Here is an 18,439-nt window from a genome sequence, read left to right on the forward strand (position 1 = left end):
GCTTTACACTTTCAATACTGCAAAGCTATGATTAACAGGAAAAAAGTTATAAATTTTAATATACATTACTGACGCGCATATGTAATGTAAATTTATCTATATTCAACCTTACAATTGATTTTTTAAGACTCCTTTGTTTTTCAACGATAACTGCATATGGCCTGAACGGAAAGTGCAGCGGGCGTCGTATACGCCCATGTCATGAAATGTGTTAAACATATTCTGTCCATCTGTGTTTGGCACTAATCGGTGTAACATAACACCTGAAGATGCCCCGTGGAGGGGTGAAACACGTATTGAGTGATTTAACGGTGGCAGTTGTGTAATTCGTATTGTTTGTCGCATGCGCATTTATCAGCGGGCTGGCGGGCGGTGCGCTTTATTGCACGACTACCACTGCATGTGCGGAAGTGGCTAAATATTGGTCCTTTTCTTACATATTCTGTCCATGTTACTGCTTTAAAAGTAAATTATCTTTTAACCTCATGTTCGCAGTATTATAAATATGAATCGAATAATCGGATGATATACTTACTTTAATTAGTTGATAATAAATTAGAAAGCCGTGTTCACATTAGCCAATCATAGTAAGCACTAAACGAAGGACGCATTTTACCTATTGACTGAAGTGCAATGCATAAGCTAGGTAACAACCTAGATTTACTAGAACAGAGCTAAGGTATTTCCTGTCTATTAGAGGCGATTAAAAGAGCATCAGGTTAGCTAAACGCAAACCTGAGAAGTACAGCAACGCGAAGTGGTCTCGTCTTACAGCGGTATAGCGAGGACGCGGGAGGCGCAGCTTCCTCCTGGGATGATGATCTAGAAGCCCCTATAAAAGTACCGAAGAGCATACAGAGGTGGTTTTAGTGGGTAGGAAGAAATACCACATAACCCTGTCGTTCCCCAGTGGGCAGGGTATCTTAAACATCCGGAAGATTTACGTTGCCGCGACTCTTTGTGTGGAATGATGGTCCACCTAACATTGAATCGTCGTCGTTGCAGTCCATTGACGCCCAATACAAGGCATATGCCCTCTCACAGGACGGTGATGCCCATTTAGAAAAAAAAACTTATTATTGAACAGTGGCAATCCACTCTGTGTTTGGCACTAATCAGTGTAACATAACTCCTGAAGATGCCTCGTGGAGGGGTGAAACACGTGTTGAGTGATTTGGCGGTGGTGGTTGTGTGATTCGCATTGTTTGCCGCATACGCATTTATCAGCGGGCTGGCGGGCGGTGCATTTTGTTGCACGACTATGACTGCATGTGCGGAAGTGGCTAAATATTAGTCCTTTTCTTACTTAGTGGCAATCGGACATAATTAATGCACATAGTGTGAATTACATGAGATTGATATCTCGGAAATCAAACCCGCGACCTACTAACACTGTCCGAATTATTAGACCTTAGATTTAATTAATGAATTTTGAACTTTTTTTTTTTTAAAAAATTATTTTACATAACCAAACTTTTCTTTACTATAGATAAGTATGATCACAGGTTTATGGCAGCTATGAATAATCAATCATCACCGAACATAACAAACGTGGCATTTTATAAACACAAGCGGTCGTTAAGGCATATCTTGCGGTAGCCCGGGCATTTCGGACCGTGTATAAACTTGAGTCACTAATCTGAATCATTGCGATGAAGGTCAGAACAATTCAAGTTCACTCGATTGCGTGTTGTGTTCGACAGTTTCACGTTAATTTCTGGTGTTTAGCTTCCTCTCATGCTAAAGTATGTACGAACATCAACGCGATATATTTTGTTATATATAATTGCAAGGTTCCGCAAGGTAACGCCTGATTCCGTTAAATATATATAATTGCCTTCAACCTAATTACTACATATAGTAACTAGCTGATCCCGCAAACGTTTTGCCATGTATGTTATTTCTAGAAAGCATTAAAAAACAAATAAAAATAAGGGTTGATCGAAGATGGATGAAAATTTAAGGTTGTATTTGTATTTTTTTGTTTGTATTTTTGTATGCTGTCATAAAAAATAAAAAAAAATTTTTGTCTAAAAATTAAAAAAAAATTGGGGGTGGACCACCCTTAACATATTTAGGGGGATGAAAAATAGATGTCCGATTCTCCACCCTGGCCGATATGCACGCTAAGATTCACGAAAATCGGTCGAGCCGTTTCGGAGGAGTTCAATCACGCACACCGTGACACGAGAATTTTATATATTAGATTAATCCGTGCTTAGTAGATTATCACGAACATGTTTGATTAGTTTATTTAATGACGTCATCGCTGTTTTCCTAGATAAACATTACCGAGGTAAAACATACATTAAGCCATAAAACAACATACAACAAGTTTTGATTATATTTCCTTTTTGGATAAAAGGCGTGAATAAATAAACACGTTTATTGTTTTTTAATGAGGTCGTTGGGGCCGAAAGGGTCTCTAGTGTCGACTAGAAGCGTGATTTACGATCTAGTGTACGTCTTGCAAGTAAGTAATGAGCTACCAAATGACAATTGAATATCGCTATGCGCAGGAACGACATTACTGTCTGGTCCACCTGATAGATAGTAAGAAAATAAATAAAAATTAAATATAAGTAAATTGTGATAATGATATAAATAATAAACATAAAATTGAAGAACTCTGTAGGTAAAGTGAAGGATGTGAGGCGATGTATGAAAAGGAATGAAAGATATAGTGAATGACAAAAGATGCGTATGGTAATAAAAACAAACTTTTGTTAAAAAAGACCAGTTTACTCATGTTGTGGTTGAACGGGAGGATCTAAAAACCGCCATAAAAACATGTTGATGGATTATCCGAACGAGACGTAATCAGGTGATACGACATTGTTTGCTTATCTCAAAACACCGACGCAAATCTGGCCTTGATTGGAAAATTCCGATTACCTTTCACACTAGTTTCCATTGTGGGTCGACGCGTATTAAACTTTGTTTATTTTAATAAAAAATCTATTCACTCGATGCTTTATCATATCTTTATCAGATCTACATATAAAAGTTAAGATGTCATCATTATTTTAGACGTCGTTCACTGCTGGAAACGGCCTCTCCCCCTGTAGGCTTTCAATAGGTTGGAAACAGGCCTGTGTTCAACGTGTTCAGACAATATTAACAAGTGGGTAACACCTACACTGTGCTTGCCGGTCGGTGGTCCCAACTATAAAACCTTGACATCCCAAAGGCCAAGTGTTATGTAGGCGTTTACTTTCTTTCGTGTCATTCCTGATTTGATCTCGTAAAGATATTTAGATACGCTTGATCTTTTAGTAGTCATTTATATTTATATATTTACAATATTTTTAATTAATTTAAAAAGATATGGGACGTCCATAGTGTGTTTATAAGGCATCGTGAAGACTGGCTGTATCAAAGTTTAGACTCCAAAATGTCTAACTCATTTATATAAAAGGAATCAAATTTTGTAATAAAATTTCGCAAGACCATGCTTTTCGCATATTAAAAGTAAATTGACGAAAACGGTATATCATTCAATGAGCGAATATGTATTTAAATTACAAGAATCCTTGGCTGTGATGTCGCTTGATTATTTTGTTTACATTTAGGCTATGTTTGATATAAACTATGTTATATACATAAATCGGTATTGTTACACTTTGTTTAAAAAACATGTACTGTAGATTTCTTCCTGCTTCTTTTTCACTACTACAACATTTGCAATTCAGGGTAATCAAAAATGAAAATACTATCAATAAGAGTCCTGTTAAGTTCCAATGTCCAATAAATGAATTTTATTTCATTTAGTCTTTTTTTTTAAACCTAGCGACGATTTGGGGTCATTGTTTTATAATCCAGATAATATATGTTTCACAGATAAATTATAATATTACTCAAGACACTGGAGGCGGGCAGTTTTTAATTAGACATATACAGTAAAACCCTATGTCCAACAGTGGGCGTTTTTAGACAGAAATGATGAAAATGATTACTTATTTTAGGACTAAACTATATTTAACGTGATTTTGTTTTTATTTTATTGGCAAAAATGCTTTTATAATTTTTTAAAAAAACATGTTGATTACAAAACTATTTGCTTTTGATTACGATAGTAATCTATCTAACTTTTTACCCTTAAATGCATGACTTTTATTTATACTTTAAAAAAACATTTTATTATAAATTAAATTGAAAAAAAAATGTATATAATATTTATTATACTTTTTTTAAAAAATTGCAGAATTTACTGCAAATTATGTTGCAGATAAACAAAATTATGTATTTACTTTCAAGTTTAGTACTCATTTTACGTTTAAGTGGTATGTTGCAGTTTTACATCATTATGCATTTGAGGGTTAAGTAACTTGTCTTACTAATATAACCTACAAGCTTGATATTAAAGCATTATTAGCTGTCTAAGTAGCTTGTGTAATTCTTATGTTATATTTTGTTCGCAGATTTTACGACGAGTGTAAAAGAAGGTATAACATCAAGCTATGGAAGACATTCACAGATTGCTTCAACTGCTTACCGGTGGCCGCGATAGGTGAGTACCTTATTTAATATCCAAACAGTTCGCCACGCACAGCTGGTGAATGAATGCAGCTGTCTCAAGGTGTATATACGTGTTTACACCTCTGTTGCGTGTACTGCAGTGCAACCGAAACCGCTATACCGGGCCTTAGATATTAACGCGGCGAAGCAAAGTGTGGAGTATCATCCGCTCATTACCCCCCCCCCCCGCTCCTACTCTTCGCTTTGCTTGTACGAGATCTGTAAAGATAAAATCATCACCTATCTCTATCGGCCCATATATCAATGTGTCCTCAACGTCTACCCTTCTATATATTTTTTAAATATTTATAAAATTTCCAACTCACCGACGTTGTATCTTAGCTGTGAATCATCATTATTTAAGCCGCAGGATGTCAACTCCTGGAGATGGTATCTAGCTTTACAATAAGACTGGTTAAGCCAGTTTCCAGTATTTGCTGACCTATAATCATGAATTATTAATTCGATCTTTATAGATTAATAAAATAATTTCATTAATCCATGACATGAAAATAAATTATTATATCTTTTTATAGTTACATGATAAGTTTGAATAGGATGACGATTATAGCTTTCATGCTTGGAGCTTGATCACGTATGGGTCGACCTTTTTACACCCACGTTCGAATCCCACAAGGGTACAGTTGCGTCGTCATTTCTTAGCGGTCACAATTTATAACATTCAAATACAGCGGCCTAAAAAGCAACTGTAGTAACCTAACATATCTGTCATATATATGTATGACGCACAAGAGTAATTAAGGTAGTTACTATGCCTCCACTACACGGAAAATCGATAATACATATAACCATCTCTAATGTGATTATAACTGAACCAATATTCCTTACACAACACACTTTCTATCATAATATGAAACATTGTTTTCGTAATATTTTGCGAACACTATACAGGCTGATTTTAAATTGGTGTAAAAACTTTAAAACATCGCGAAGATCTTTGAATAGTGTGTTGTCGGTGATGACACACGCTTTTCTGCTAGATCAAATCGGAAATGATTCCGTAGACGAACCAAGATCACCTATGTCAGTATTTCCCAAACTTTTTTATGCAATGCTCCACCTTAACTTTTTTAAATTCTTATGCCTAGCAGCATTTCAAATTTATTTTGTAAGCATTTATATTCAATTAAGAATTATATTATATATAAATAGAATATCAATTAAAATACTTTAAACTTGACACCTGGCATTGCATTTAAATGGCCCAGAGCGTAAGGCTTAAACTCATATTGATTCCATTTTCGAATCGCCCCCCTAAAAAACAAATTACCTCTTTGTGGGACGTGGGCCCCACGTTGGGAAACACTTACCTACTTACTATGTAGTCCAAAGAATTGCTCGGCCGAAGTGGCACTGGGCAGGGAATATTACTCGTGCAACCGACGCCTGCTGACAGCTGGTAAATGTGGCGCAATATGGCGTCATCGTGGCGATCCTTGGGAGAAAGCGTTTGCTTTTCAGTGGCCGTCTATCGGCTGGTGTGATGATTATAGTATGCAGTTATTAAGTATAACATCACTGTTTAACCCTTTCACTGCGGAGTGCCTAAAAATGAATTACTCTCTCAGCAGCTGGTGCGACAGTAGATTGTCTGTACAAACGAAGCGTATTTGGTTATGTGACAAAATATCCGCATAGAAAGCTGCCTATATGCAGCTGTCGCGTTGGTAACAAACAAATTAATGACTATAATCATGCAATTATTAACACGGTCATATAAAACAAATGTACTCCGCCAGAAGGCCATGTTCGCTATGAGAAAGCGCCTATAGCCGAGCGCCAGAAGGCGCTGTTCGCTCTGAGAGAGCGTCTATAGCCGATCGCCGGAAGACGCTGTTCTCTGTAAATAATTGTCTATAGTCGAACGCCAAAAGGCGGAGATCGCAGCGAAAGGCTTAAAAATATATTCACTGAGTAACGGCAATCATCGATTAAATAAATATAAAAAATATTATCGATTAACATAAATGTCAGGGAACACGAAGGGCTTCAAGCTGAAATTAGCGCATTCGCTTTTACAAAGCGCTATAAGCGTGAGTAATACGGCCTGCATCGTGCAGTTTTTCATTTAATGCGCCGATGTCAACGACCCATTTACGAAGGAAAGGAATTCTTAATAAATGAAACCACTCGACGCTCGCACGGCGTTTGCTGAATGTGTGATAAAATGTGATCGAAATAAGCGAACATATTTTTGGTACTTGCCTTTTTGTTTGGCAAATTTTTTTATCATAATTTAAAGATAAACATTAAAGTTAATACGAGATTAGCGGATAAAGGCGACTTGCCACACGAGCACGTGGATGAGGAAGATAATAGTCAAGAGTGATCGAAGGTGTATTCACATATGTACAAAAGCATTTACAATTCACACCATCCTAACATAACGGATAACCACATCAATTATGGCTTCCGAATTCAAATCGGCGTTCGAATTTCAATTCGAACTGAAGAATGATTTTACACAAAAATAATGTGGCCGTAGTGGCCAGTGATACGAGGCGTCAACGCTTCATAACAAACGCACACATTCATCACATTCGTACTTCTAGATCAGAGTTCCCGAAACTTTTTTGTGTCGTAGACCCCTTGCCATGTTTTTCCGATATACTTACCTGATATTGATTACCTGTAAATTTCTAACTGTAGTGAAGTTTAGTGTTAAAAACTTAAAGTAAAAACACATGTTAATTTATACATTTATTAATTCAATTTAAATTAAAACTACTCAAAATACAATTTTGTATCTGTTATGTAAAATATACGTAACATTAAATAAACTATAAATAAAATAACATAAGCAATAAGTCAATATTTTAGTGAGAAAGATGAACCTGATGCTTTAATAATAAATTATCAACATTTGGCGTCAATTTTGTAAGGGTTAATCTTAAATCTCCTCAGCTAATGATGTCCAGTCTGTGGACCCCCATTTTCATTTCATGGACCCCCAAATTTTTTTTCGCTGACGAAGACCCCTTGCAGGTTGTCATGGGCCCCTAGAGGTCGATATAGACCACTTTGGGAATCACTGTTCTAGATATTCACATAGTAATCAATTAAATAATTGATCAGACTAAAAGGTGAAGTTGATATTTGAAAGGGTTTTCCAGGAAATAGAAAATAATCATATAAGTGGACCGGAAAGTAATGTCGCTTTCTTAAGTTAAATTCACACGCGACTAAATTTTTAACAAGCTTTTATTTCTAATCAACAAAATATTCACCCTCGTTATCAACAACCTTTTGCCATCTAGTGTACAAAATCAATACGAGAGCGATAAAAATCAATCGGTTTTTCTGTAAAATATGTCGAGAGAAACGACATTACTTTCCTGTTCTCCTAATTTTTATACATCGCATGATTGCATAACAGGTGGGGTTGTTTAGCTCATTTGTCAGCAAAAAGCCTTAATTTTTTTACTATTATACGCTCGTATAAAATTATCACAAATTTATGTTACATCATTTTTTTTTATTTCAATGCGTCAGGCTAATAACTTCTGGCAGTAGTATATAAAGACAGATAATAAACAGTAATTAATTTTAATTTGTAATAATTCTAATTTTGTTTAATTGTCTAATTATCTTATTATTATACCGTTATTATTTTTGGATATAGCATACGATTCGAATTTTAGTAACATACAGTTATTAATTTTTAATAAAGGTTTATTAATTAAACTGGCCGATAGCGTCGGAATGTTCACGTAATTAAATACAGATGGACTGGCTGATAATTGGCTGGTGTAGATACGGAGAGTAATTGCCATTCGTATCGGCCGTAACCTTTCAGCGTGCCTCTCCCATTTCGCTGTGAGCACGATGCAACGTTACAGAGGAGGGGAGGGCGGAAAATCGATCGCTTCGCCTGCCAGACAAAAGGCTTTTAATTACACGGGAAATGGCTATCTATGTATTAAAATTTGCTGTTGGTAGATATATAACTTGAACTTAATATTAGTGCAGACATCTAGTGTTTCACTGTAAAAGACGGTAGTTACAATGCTAGAAATATTATGTCGTAAGTTAGCAAATGTGATTTTAATTTTAAAAATTTATCACCATGTTGTCATAGGCAAATCGATTTTATTTAATACATATTTGATACAATAATATACAGTAAAGTACAATGGGCGGTCTTATCACACAAGGCAATCTCTTACAGACAACCATAGTAAGAAAAAGATAATAGAACTTATAAAGGGTAGTTCACGTGTACAAAAAATACATATTCACAAACAAATGAACATAAATATACATAAACATACATAGACATACATACATACATACGTATATAACATTTATACTTATAATAAAAAATGTTTAATACATATTATATATATAATACAATAATAAATAAAAACATTTAACTGACTTCGATCAGTATTGGTTCGATCGCACTTGCCTCAAAAAGAAGCGAGAAGAAAAAGAAATGAACTAAGAGATAAATTTTACTTTTATTAGAAGATATATTGTTTAAAAAATTCTAAAGCTCTTTACAAACTAACAGTAAATAATAAACACCTAAGTAGGCATTTAACAGTGGTATATCATGTATAATTCACACTTTGAGCCTTATATAGGATTGTCACTGATCACAAACAAGTTTTCACCGGATAGGCAGAGCAGCGTCTTTTGCGCATATAATAAATACCATACTGCGATCGTCATCCTGTCTGCCAGGCATTGTGCTCAGGCTATAGCTCCCCCATAGATATCTTTAGGGAATACCTAAGTTGTACAGTAGGCTTCTATTGGCTGAAACGACGATATACCCTTATTCTCTAGCGTAATGAGTATTTATGACTCATTAGGTTTGCTTGTGCCAGAAGTCATTCAAGATTTGAAGGGAGAGTACTGATTGGGATTCACCAATTCCCGAGATGTACGAAGCCGAGTGTAAGTCCTGATATGAACAACTCCCGTCAGCAGCCAGTCTGCGAATTCCCCGATGGCACATGGGCAGACGAGACCAGTGCGACACCCAACTTCATATATTAGAACATATATCGTATATATAAAACTATTAGATACTAAATATTAAAATTATAGAGGTAGGTAAAGTATATAAACAGACAATGGAAAGATGAAATCGATTACAACGCAAAAAGTAAATTTTTCACTCAATTTTAGCGAAAAAAAAATTAAATTAATTTACACATTTTTCGCTTAGCTGTCTAAGAGTGTAAACACGGGGGTTTACCACCCCTTCAATAACGCGGGAATTCCCGCACTATGAATTATATACGTTTTTTTTTTTTTTTTTAATTTAAAATGTTCTCCGGTCAGTTTTAATAAAACATATGTCCACATAAATATTTGTTTTAATACCTCCTTAACAAGATACGGTCATCGTGAATAATTTTGACATATGCGTTAGCAGTCATAAGAGTTTATATGAGAACGCTGATGCAACGTGTTTTATATAACACTGAATTAATCAATCGTGTTATATTACTTTAATCATCATCATTTTATCTGTAAGTCCACTATTGGACATAGACCTACACTTATAGTGGGAAGCGATTCTAATTGCTTTAATAGATCAGAAGAGATGATCATCAGAGAATGAACCATCAGAGATGACGTATTTTATTTTTATTGTAATAAAATTATATACGGCGAATTTATTTTGAAATAGTATTGGCAGCTAATGTCCCTCCCTACCTCCTGAGAGGGAGGGCGACAATAAAACGACCTTCGCCTTTGTCGTCTACATTTATATCACGACTCTTACAGATAAAACTTGCTGAGTTTTATGTGTCTATCAAATTATATTGTATGCGAGCTATTTTTGCATTTGATGTAATTGAAGTGACACTCTGAGAGCCGGTTTTGTCTTTGTGCAGGTTTTGTATAGATCGAGCTGACAGAAACAGCGGTTTTTTAATTAAAAATTTTCCCTGGACGATCGTATTCCAGTTACAACGATACGTTTGCATGAAAAGGGACTATACAGAAGGAATATAAACATATATATTTGTCTTATATACAGGTTGATTGGTTATAGGTAATAAGGCTTTAAAAGAGTGAATATAGTGATATAGCATATTTTCTGTCAAATATAGTAACTTCTGATGGTACGCCCTTAAAAAAGCTGTTGTCGCTCGAATTTTTAAAAACTCGTTTTCTTGCTATAAAAATATTATGTTAGTTATTATTTTTGAAACCATTGATTTTTAGATAAAGTGTCGTCCTCGTTTTAACCCATAGACGTTTACTACAAGGCACAGACCTTCCCCAAAAATCCATGGGGGGATTTACAATAATCGCTACGCTTGGCAGACGGGTAAGGGGAGATTGCAGTGTGGTATTAACCAGTTGTGATATAAGATGCTGCTGCCCATTCTCTTGAAACTTGTATAAGGGCAGTTGCAATACATTATAATGCTATAATGAATGCTCAGTGTAAATAATATATAAGACTGAATCCTGGGATTCGAACTTACAATTGCAAGTCAATTATTTACCGCTTGGCTACCACTCGAAAGGGTGTACCATAGCAAATGAGCTATATACATTCATTCTTTAGCACCTACATTCAATTAACCTGTATTTCAATTTTAAGTTAAAAACTAAATGTAAATATAGTCTGATAAAAACATTTGGCATATATTGTAACGCCAAACTGTGCTATGCATAAAAGTTGAGCGCGGAATGCCTTTGAAATCGCCGTGAGATCGATTTATTTATCGCGCGATTCTAGCTTCAATGTGTTATAGCAGTATTGCAATACTATCAATAAGTGTAAGCTTTATATACTGAACACACCGGAAGGCTCTTGCATTATGTTTAACAACATTTGCACATTAATTTAACATGTTCTCTGCCAACGCGGTCAGTGCTGATCGTCAGAAGAGTTTCTATTTAGGCCTATTAAAAATCAAATCTTTTTAAAATTTACTTATTTGTTTTTTTGCTAAGTAAGAAAACGACCAATATTTAGCCACTTCCGCACATGCAGTGGTAGTCGTGCAACAAACAAAAAACACAGAGTCAGGCACTAATCGGTGTGACATAACTCCTGAAGATGCCCCGTGGAGGGGTGAAACACGTGTTGAGTAATTTGGCGGTGGCGGTTGTGTGATTCGCATTGTTTGCCGCATACGTATTTGCTGGCGGGCGGTGCACTTTGTTGCACGACTTTTCTTACTTAGGATGGACTTCCGCAAGGTATGTCTGATTCCATTAAATGTTTTTTTGCTTATACGCTTTCATCTTTTACTCAACCGTTACTTGGTTATAACGAAAGTGAATTGGAGCCATTATATATGGATGGTTTTTTCGATAAATTTTTTTGTATGATAATTGTAATTTCTTAAATTTTCAAAAAACCAACTTGATATGGAAAAGCTAGAGGGTCCACGCGGGTCAACTAATATGAGATTTAGTCTGACAGCACTGCCCAACAGCCTGTAAGAACGAAACGAAAACCCTCGCAAAACGCGGTCATCACTGACTGACGCGGCTTGAACAGAACTGCGACCTGGATAGGAAACTGCGTTTTTTTTTCTCGGCATAGAACGTGTCGAAAATTTTTTTTTAACGTGTTAAATTTTATGAATATTATTTTTTTAACTAGCATGTATAACTCGTTATAACCGTACATATAGCTTAGCTATATAATTATAAAAATAAATGAAAATTGATATTGCTATATGTAAATGTATATTTAATTTTTTGTATGTATGTTTTGTCTTTATGTTCATGTTACCCGTTATTTATCTCTCTACTGTCGTTTCCATACCATAGTCGTCTGGAAGAAATTGCCTCGTGTGATATCTACATTATCCATTTTACTTTTTTCTATACTATTATGCAACTATATATATATATATTACAAGTATCATCCTGTATATACGTTATGTAAGAAATAAAAGTATCAAAATATGCTTGAATAAGCGATAGTCATTTTGTCAAAGTATATACAGACTTCAAGCGAGATAGTAATAACGGCAGTTGTACCCACCCTCAACGGCCTTTATGATTCTGTGGGATAGGTTGACAACGTGGCTCACGCAGTTTCAAACTGAACTTTATTACAAAGCGTATAAGGTTCATTTTTATTAAGTTTCGTATGAAACGACGAAGCTTTAGTGCGAAGTGTCGGCTCGGGAGCGGGTTTATGCGTCTGGCTCGCTCCAATTAGCCCGCCCTTGGAGCTCCCTTGTTAGTGTCAAGGACTTGTGTGACATTAGTATCGATTTCATACTAAATTCGTCCTTTTTATACTAAAAGGTATATTCGCGTAACGGCCTTCGTTACATAAAATATATAGGCCGGTACAATTTGAGCATTATATAGATAAAAAAGAGTGGAGCGATTTATATTTTCATTTCAAATAGGCACGTGTACAGCAATACATATAACTTTACATTTAGTTTTATATAACAAAGTACACAATGAAATATGTTTGTATATCGTACAGCCCTGGACATCATTATCTTTGCATATATCTAAACGTGATTAACTGAATAAAACAGAAAACAATATTAAACGGTTCTCTAAGTAATAACATAACTAGCCGCGAACAATTGTATGTTTAATAACGCCAATAGATGAATATATAGGTCACCGAAGTAACTCGAAGAATTGCTCATCTGAAGTGACACTGGGGGGAGGGGGCACATCGCTCGTGTAACTTTAACTTTAGGTTGTGGCTTTTGGGGCTGGAAGGTTCTCGAGCGGCGGGTAAGCCCTTCACCAGGTGGACCGAGGACATAGCTAAGGTCGCGGGAAGTAGGGAAGAATATGAGCAGCGCAGGACCCGTCGTCGTGGTGATCTTTGGGGGCAAGGTAAAGCCTTGCAGTGAACATTGAAAAATGAGAAGTAAATGATTCACAGAAAATACTTAACCCTTAATAACCTATAGTTTCGATTTTGATACCAATCTTTTAAACCGAATGTTCACATTACTATTATTATTATTTTTATAGGTTGGATGTACGTATTTTACTGTTGTATAATATTCTTTCCAACGAAATTAAAAAAAATCTATTTTTCCCTTCATCTAGACACTCAAGCAAACACAGTAATATTAAAAAAAATCACTTTCGTAAATCAGGCTACTAAAGGTTAGGAGTTCTTCCTGTGGCTCTATGACCCTCTCTTTCATCTGAATATATCCTTGTTTTTTTGACAAAATGTCTTCTTTCCTATACTTCTGAGATCTTACTCCATCCACCTTTTCCTGGGTCTTTTGCCCGTAGTTCACTTGGAGATGTTCTTGACAACCCTAGTATTAGTCTTTTTTTTTTAGTGGCCTGTTACTCTGTCGCCTTTGTGACATGCAAAACCTGACAATCGTTTGTATATGAATCATATCGTTGGTGATACCTCCTTATACGGTTCACGCCCGTTTCTTCTCGTGTTGCTCCGAAACTTGTTTTTAAAATTTTCCTCTCCAACACACTTCATTCAACGAACGCATTCTATCACAAATCATTTCCGGAATATCCAAAATGATCATCTTTAATGTTTACGGATTAAATCAGTTATAGTATTAAATGTGTAGTAGATGCCGTCTAATACTCGTATTTATTATTCATACAAAAAAAAATTACGGTCATTCTCAGTACATATTCGAGTGTCGAAAATTCACGCTGACGCACGAACCGATAATGACCGCTTCGAGATCTGTGGGCAAGGCATAATATGTCCAGCTGTGGGCGTCCTAATAAGCAATCTAAATCATTCTGATTTTTAGGGAGATTAAAATCTGTTTATGGTTTTCTGTGTGTGTAACTCTTTGTGAGAGTTGTATCTTGTTTGCATAAGTACGACTAAATATTATGAGTTTTTATGCTTTCGATTTCTAGCACCGTAGAAGGATGTGCGGAAGCAATTTGACGTGCATACAAAACTAATGTCGGGAGATGTCGCCTCACGAATGCTCGTGATGGGTTGAATTTTAAACGCGTTCGAACCCCGTGGTCTTAGTCATGGTTGTTATTTTGCAACTATCTAGTTTCTTTTTTCACTTTAAATTTATTTTTCGAAAAAAAAAATATCTATACATTAATTACGAACTTGTTATTTCTCATGACGGTGTTGCCTTAATACAATATTTTATCTGATATATACAACCATAAAAATTAACAATTTAATTTGTCACGCGAATTCCACAGGAGTTACAACTAAATCAAAAGAAATAAATAGGTTGAGTAACAAAAACATATATAAGATCGAATCGTAGCACCCGTAGTTATTCGTTCAGAGAAGGCGACGTCAGTGAGGCGAGGTATGAAAGAAATGCAAAGAATGAGAGAGAAAGAAGAATTGATGGATGACATTAAGATCGAAAGAAGAAGAGAAATTGCAAATAAGAAATTTAAATAAATTATTATTGTAACTGTTGTCCTTGTGTATCCGGGTCAGGAGACGAATGTAATGTCTTGGTAAACCTACTCAAGGTTTTAAGACATAATCTGTCATTTATATTGTTAAATAAAATAAATAAAAGAAATTTCCAATATTCGCTCAAAGAAAATAGTAATTACAGAATATCTTATGAATTTTAAGAAAATTACATGTTGTATTAGCAAGATTGTTAGAGAAGGTAATGCAATAGTAGCGATGGAGATGAAACAGTACGTATTGCACTGTATAATCCCATGTTTCATAGCAATAAATCAATAAGATAATTTTGTTAGTAAATTCATGACAATCGTCTAAATGTTTCCCAACGTGGAGCCCAATCCCCACTGTGGGGTAATTCAAAAATGGACACGACACGTCCATAATCCTTTCCCTTTAATATAAAATTATGTATCTTACATGGGATTCGTAAAAATTTTTTGAGAAGCAATGGTACATGGCACAATAAAGATTGGGAAACATTGGCCTAAATCGATATCCTCAAAAAGTGCAAGTAACAGATATCAGTACAAGAACAATGTACTTTTCAAAGTCACAAGAGCCCCAAAAGCGCGTATCGCAACATCTTCGAATCGCTACCGGTCGATAATCTAGAGTCCATTCAACGAACGCTGAGAGAAACGTTCTCGTATAAGGCAAGGAGAAATCTTCAATGATGCCTTTACGAGATGCTGCTCCATCTAAATCGGATATTCAATAGGGTGACAATCATTTGATATACCGGTGGGCATAATGTGGGATTCTAATTTTTAATTTCGTCTTCATTAAGTTGGCCCAAAAGAACTATACCTTAACCAAGAGCAATGTCGAACTGAAAAACTACTCCATGACAGATAGTGTCATATTAAGCCTGCGGTCCAAAAGAAAAGTAAATATAGCGTATTTATGTAATCACTTTTTTTATTGATACCTAGCTTTGTCCGCGACTTCGTCGGCGTAAAATTTAACAAAAAAATTATTTAGCTTAGAGTTGTTTTTGGTTTAAGAATTTTTATAAAGTAAAAGCAGCCTAAGTTACTAATTACACCATATATTACATCGGCTATCTGCCAGTATAAATCCCGTCAAATTCGCTCCAGCCGTTTCAGAGATTAGCAGAAACAAACCGACAAAATTAAAAATAAACTAATTTTGTTGCATGTACCGTATGTCATGTGTATGTAGTAAAAAGGGGCTATTATAATATTACAAACAGACACTCAAAATTTATTTACTTGTAAAGATAACGCTTAGGATCTTATGAAAGAAAAAAATAATTGTCCGAAGTAATGCATATGATTGTTTTTATTTAACTACTACCGTTTAAACTATTAAATCAAAAACAGGTATTCAATCTTCAGAATTTGCAATTCATCGCAAGGTCAAATACAAGATTACATAAATAATGTTTCCGTACCCAAAGCGTTTTACATTCATTACATCGACCATAAGTTCGACGATACAAAAAAAAACATTCAAGGTTAATTGATAACGTAAATAGAATGTGACCTTGAAAATTGTTCACATAAATTATTTAGAAATGTCTCTTGTGAATTACTGCCGTTAATATAACACTATCGCCACTCCCACGTCAAATTAACTGACCTCGAGATATCGTTGTAACTGTTAATTTTAGAAGAAATGCTGGAATTATTCCCGCAAAATGTTCATACACTAAAATTTAACGTAGTGTTAATGTAAGCGGTTGAAATACTTGTAATGCGAAAGTCACGTTGAAAATACGCTCCTTAAACATTTCAACATGACAGCTATTACATGCCCAACGCAAGCTTACACTGCCCCTTACCTTGACTTTTTTCGGTTCGAATATGATAACGACGAAATTAGAATGCCGTGTTCACATTAACCAGTTGAAAAAAGCTACTGCGGGAACTTCGAATGTTTTGTCAATTTTAAAAACTAAATACCTCATCTATTGGCAGTCATTTGGATACCCTCGAGTTTAGGCCTCTTAACATCATTTCAGCCATGGATTATCCATGCTGGACATATCAGTTCCTCCATAGATTTACAAATAGACCTGTTTGAAATGACCTGCTGTTCACGTCATACGCTGAACTCGCCGGTCTGTAGTCTCTACTCCAGAACCTTGAGGACACAATGGCTATCTCTTCTGAGCGACATACAGCCTCCCACCGCCACATCAACTCGCCAATCTGATGAGCTACTTCAGTTACTTGCGTTCGTCTATTGCTCATTCGTAATTCTATCTCATATAAAAATTCCAAGCTAAACCCTCTATTTATGGCAATCCCCTAAAAATTAAATTAAAATGTAAATGTCCTAATTTTTCGATCAGACATATGGTGTCTCTAGTCGGCGTTATCATATAAGGAAACAAACAGACCAGAGACTAACGTCAACCTCGTTTTGTTTGCAATATTCATCTCAGCTGCCGCGACGTGCGGCGAATTATTTGAACGGGGATATGCAAAGCGCCAGTTTAGTTTCCGCATGCGCACATCTCTCTATTGACTCATGTCCCTCGTTAAATATCAAATCGGAAGTTGTAAATTACATGTAATTTAAATTGTTTATCATAATTTATTACAGGAAATAGATTATAGTTTTGTAAAAATTATGTCTAATGTATATTTTCACATGAATACATCTCCAGGATTCTGAAATTTCAAAATATATTTGGAGATTTGTTGTTCGATTAAAGGATATGTAGGCTTCAAGTCACAATTACTAAAACAGCTACATCTCTGATTCATAAAATATTTACGTAAATTAAATCGAAATGGATTTTCGATTACATTATTGGAATGTTGCTACCCAATAGAAGAAATAATCTTTAGTAAAAACAACAATAGATGAGAAGAACGGCGGCCCCCTTCCAGCGAATCTTTTTGCGCTTATTGGCCTCAGTACCGGTCATGTACGCGATCTTTGTGGGAGACTGAACATGATGACATTTTCTTCAAAATACTTTTTCTATTATATTTATCGTACGTTATATTAGTTTAATACTCGATAGATCATAGTAATTTTTGTTTAGTTACATACGTGCCTATTTTGGCTTTAATTGACTTCAAATATTTGAAAATTAAAGAAAAGGTATTTTAAATCGTTTTGTAATTTTCGAGAGTGGAAAAGTTTCGTTATTACAATTTTTCTGTAGAGTATCTTCCTCGTGTTTAAATGTAAATTATGAAAAAAATGTCGTCTTGTTCGAGCCGTTTTCAAACTTATGCGTTTAATAATACATTTGACGAAATGATCAAAAGAAGGAGTTTCATCTGCCACTTCATCAGCTCTAACGCTTTCCCAAGTGTAGCAACCGACCAAGTCAAGGATCGATCCTCTCGGGCATCCTTGTGGCGGAATGCTAAGGGTTAGTAATGACGTGTAACAGCCTAAGCGGAGGTTCTCTCTTGGAAGTCCTAGAGCGTAGTCTCTCTATGGAAGTTCCGCCAAAGTGAACCTCGCAATCCGGGAAAATAGTTGAGGCCCGAGCCGAGACTGCCCACGAAACACACGAGTTTCTTTACCTTAAGAGGTCTTAAACTAAACGCC

At 35.5% G+C, this 18,439-nt stretch overlaps 1 protein-coding gene across 1 annotated transcript in view; it reads left to right on the forward strand.

Moving 5' to 3' along the window:
* Nucleotides 1-18,439, forward strand: part of LOC137923929 (serine/threonine-protein phosphatase PP1-gamma catalytic subunit B) — a 54,760-nt gene that overhangs the window by 5,383 nt on the left and 30,938 nt on the right. Inside the window, exon 4 of the mRNA XM_068767174.1 lies at nt 4,422-4,510. Within this exon, the coding sequence (XP_068623275.1) occupies nt 4,422-4,510 (89 nt within the window). The remainder of the gene's footprint in view (nt 1-4,421; nt 4,511-18,439) is intronic.

The sequence above is a fragment of the Battus philenor genome, unplaced genomic scaffold (genome assembly GCF_028537555.1).
Source record: "Battus philenor isolate CCGP_79_NKW_IND1 unplaced genomic scaffold, ilBatPhil1.0.hap1 SCAF_23, whole genome shotgun sequence".
NCBI classification, from domain to species: Eukaryota; Metazoa; Arthropoda; class Insecta; order Lepidoptera; family Papilionidae; genus Battus; species Battus philenor.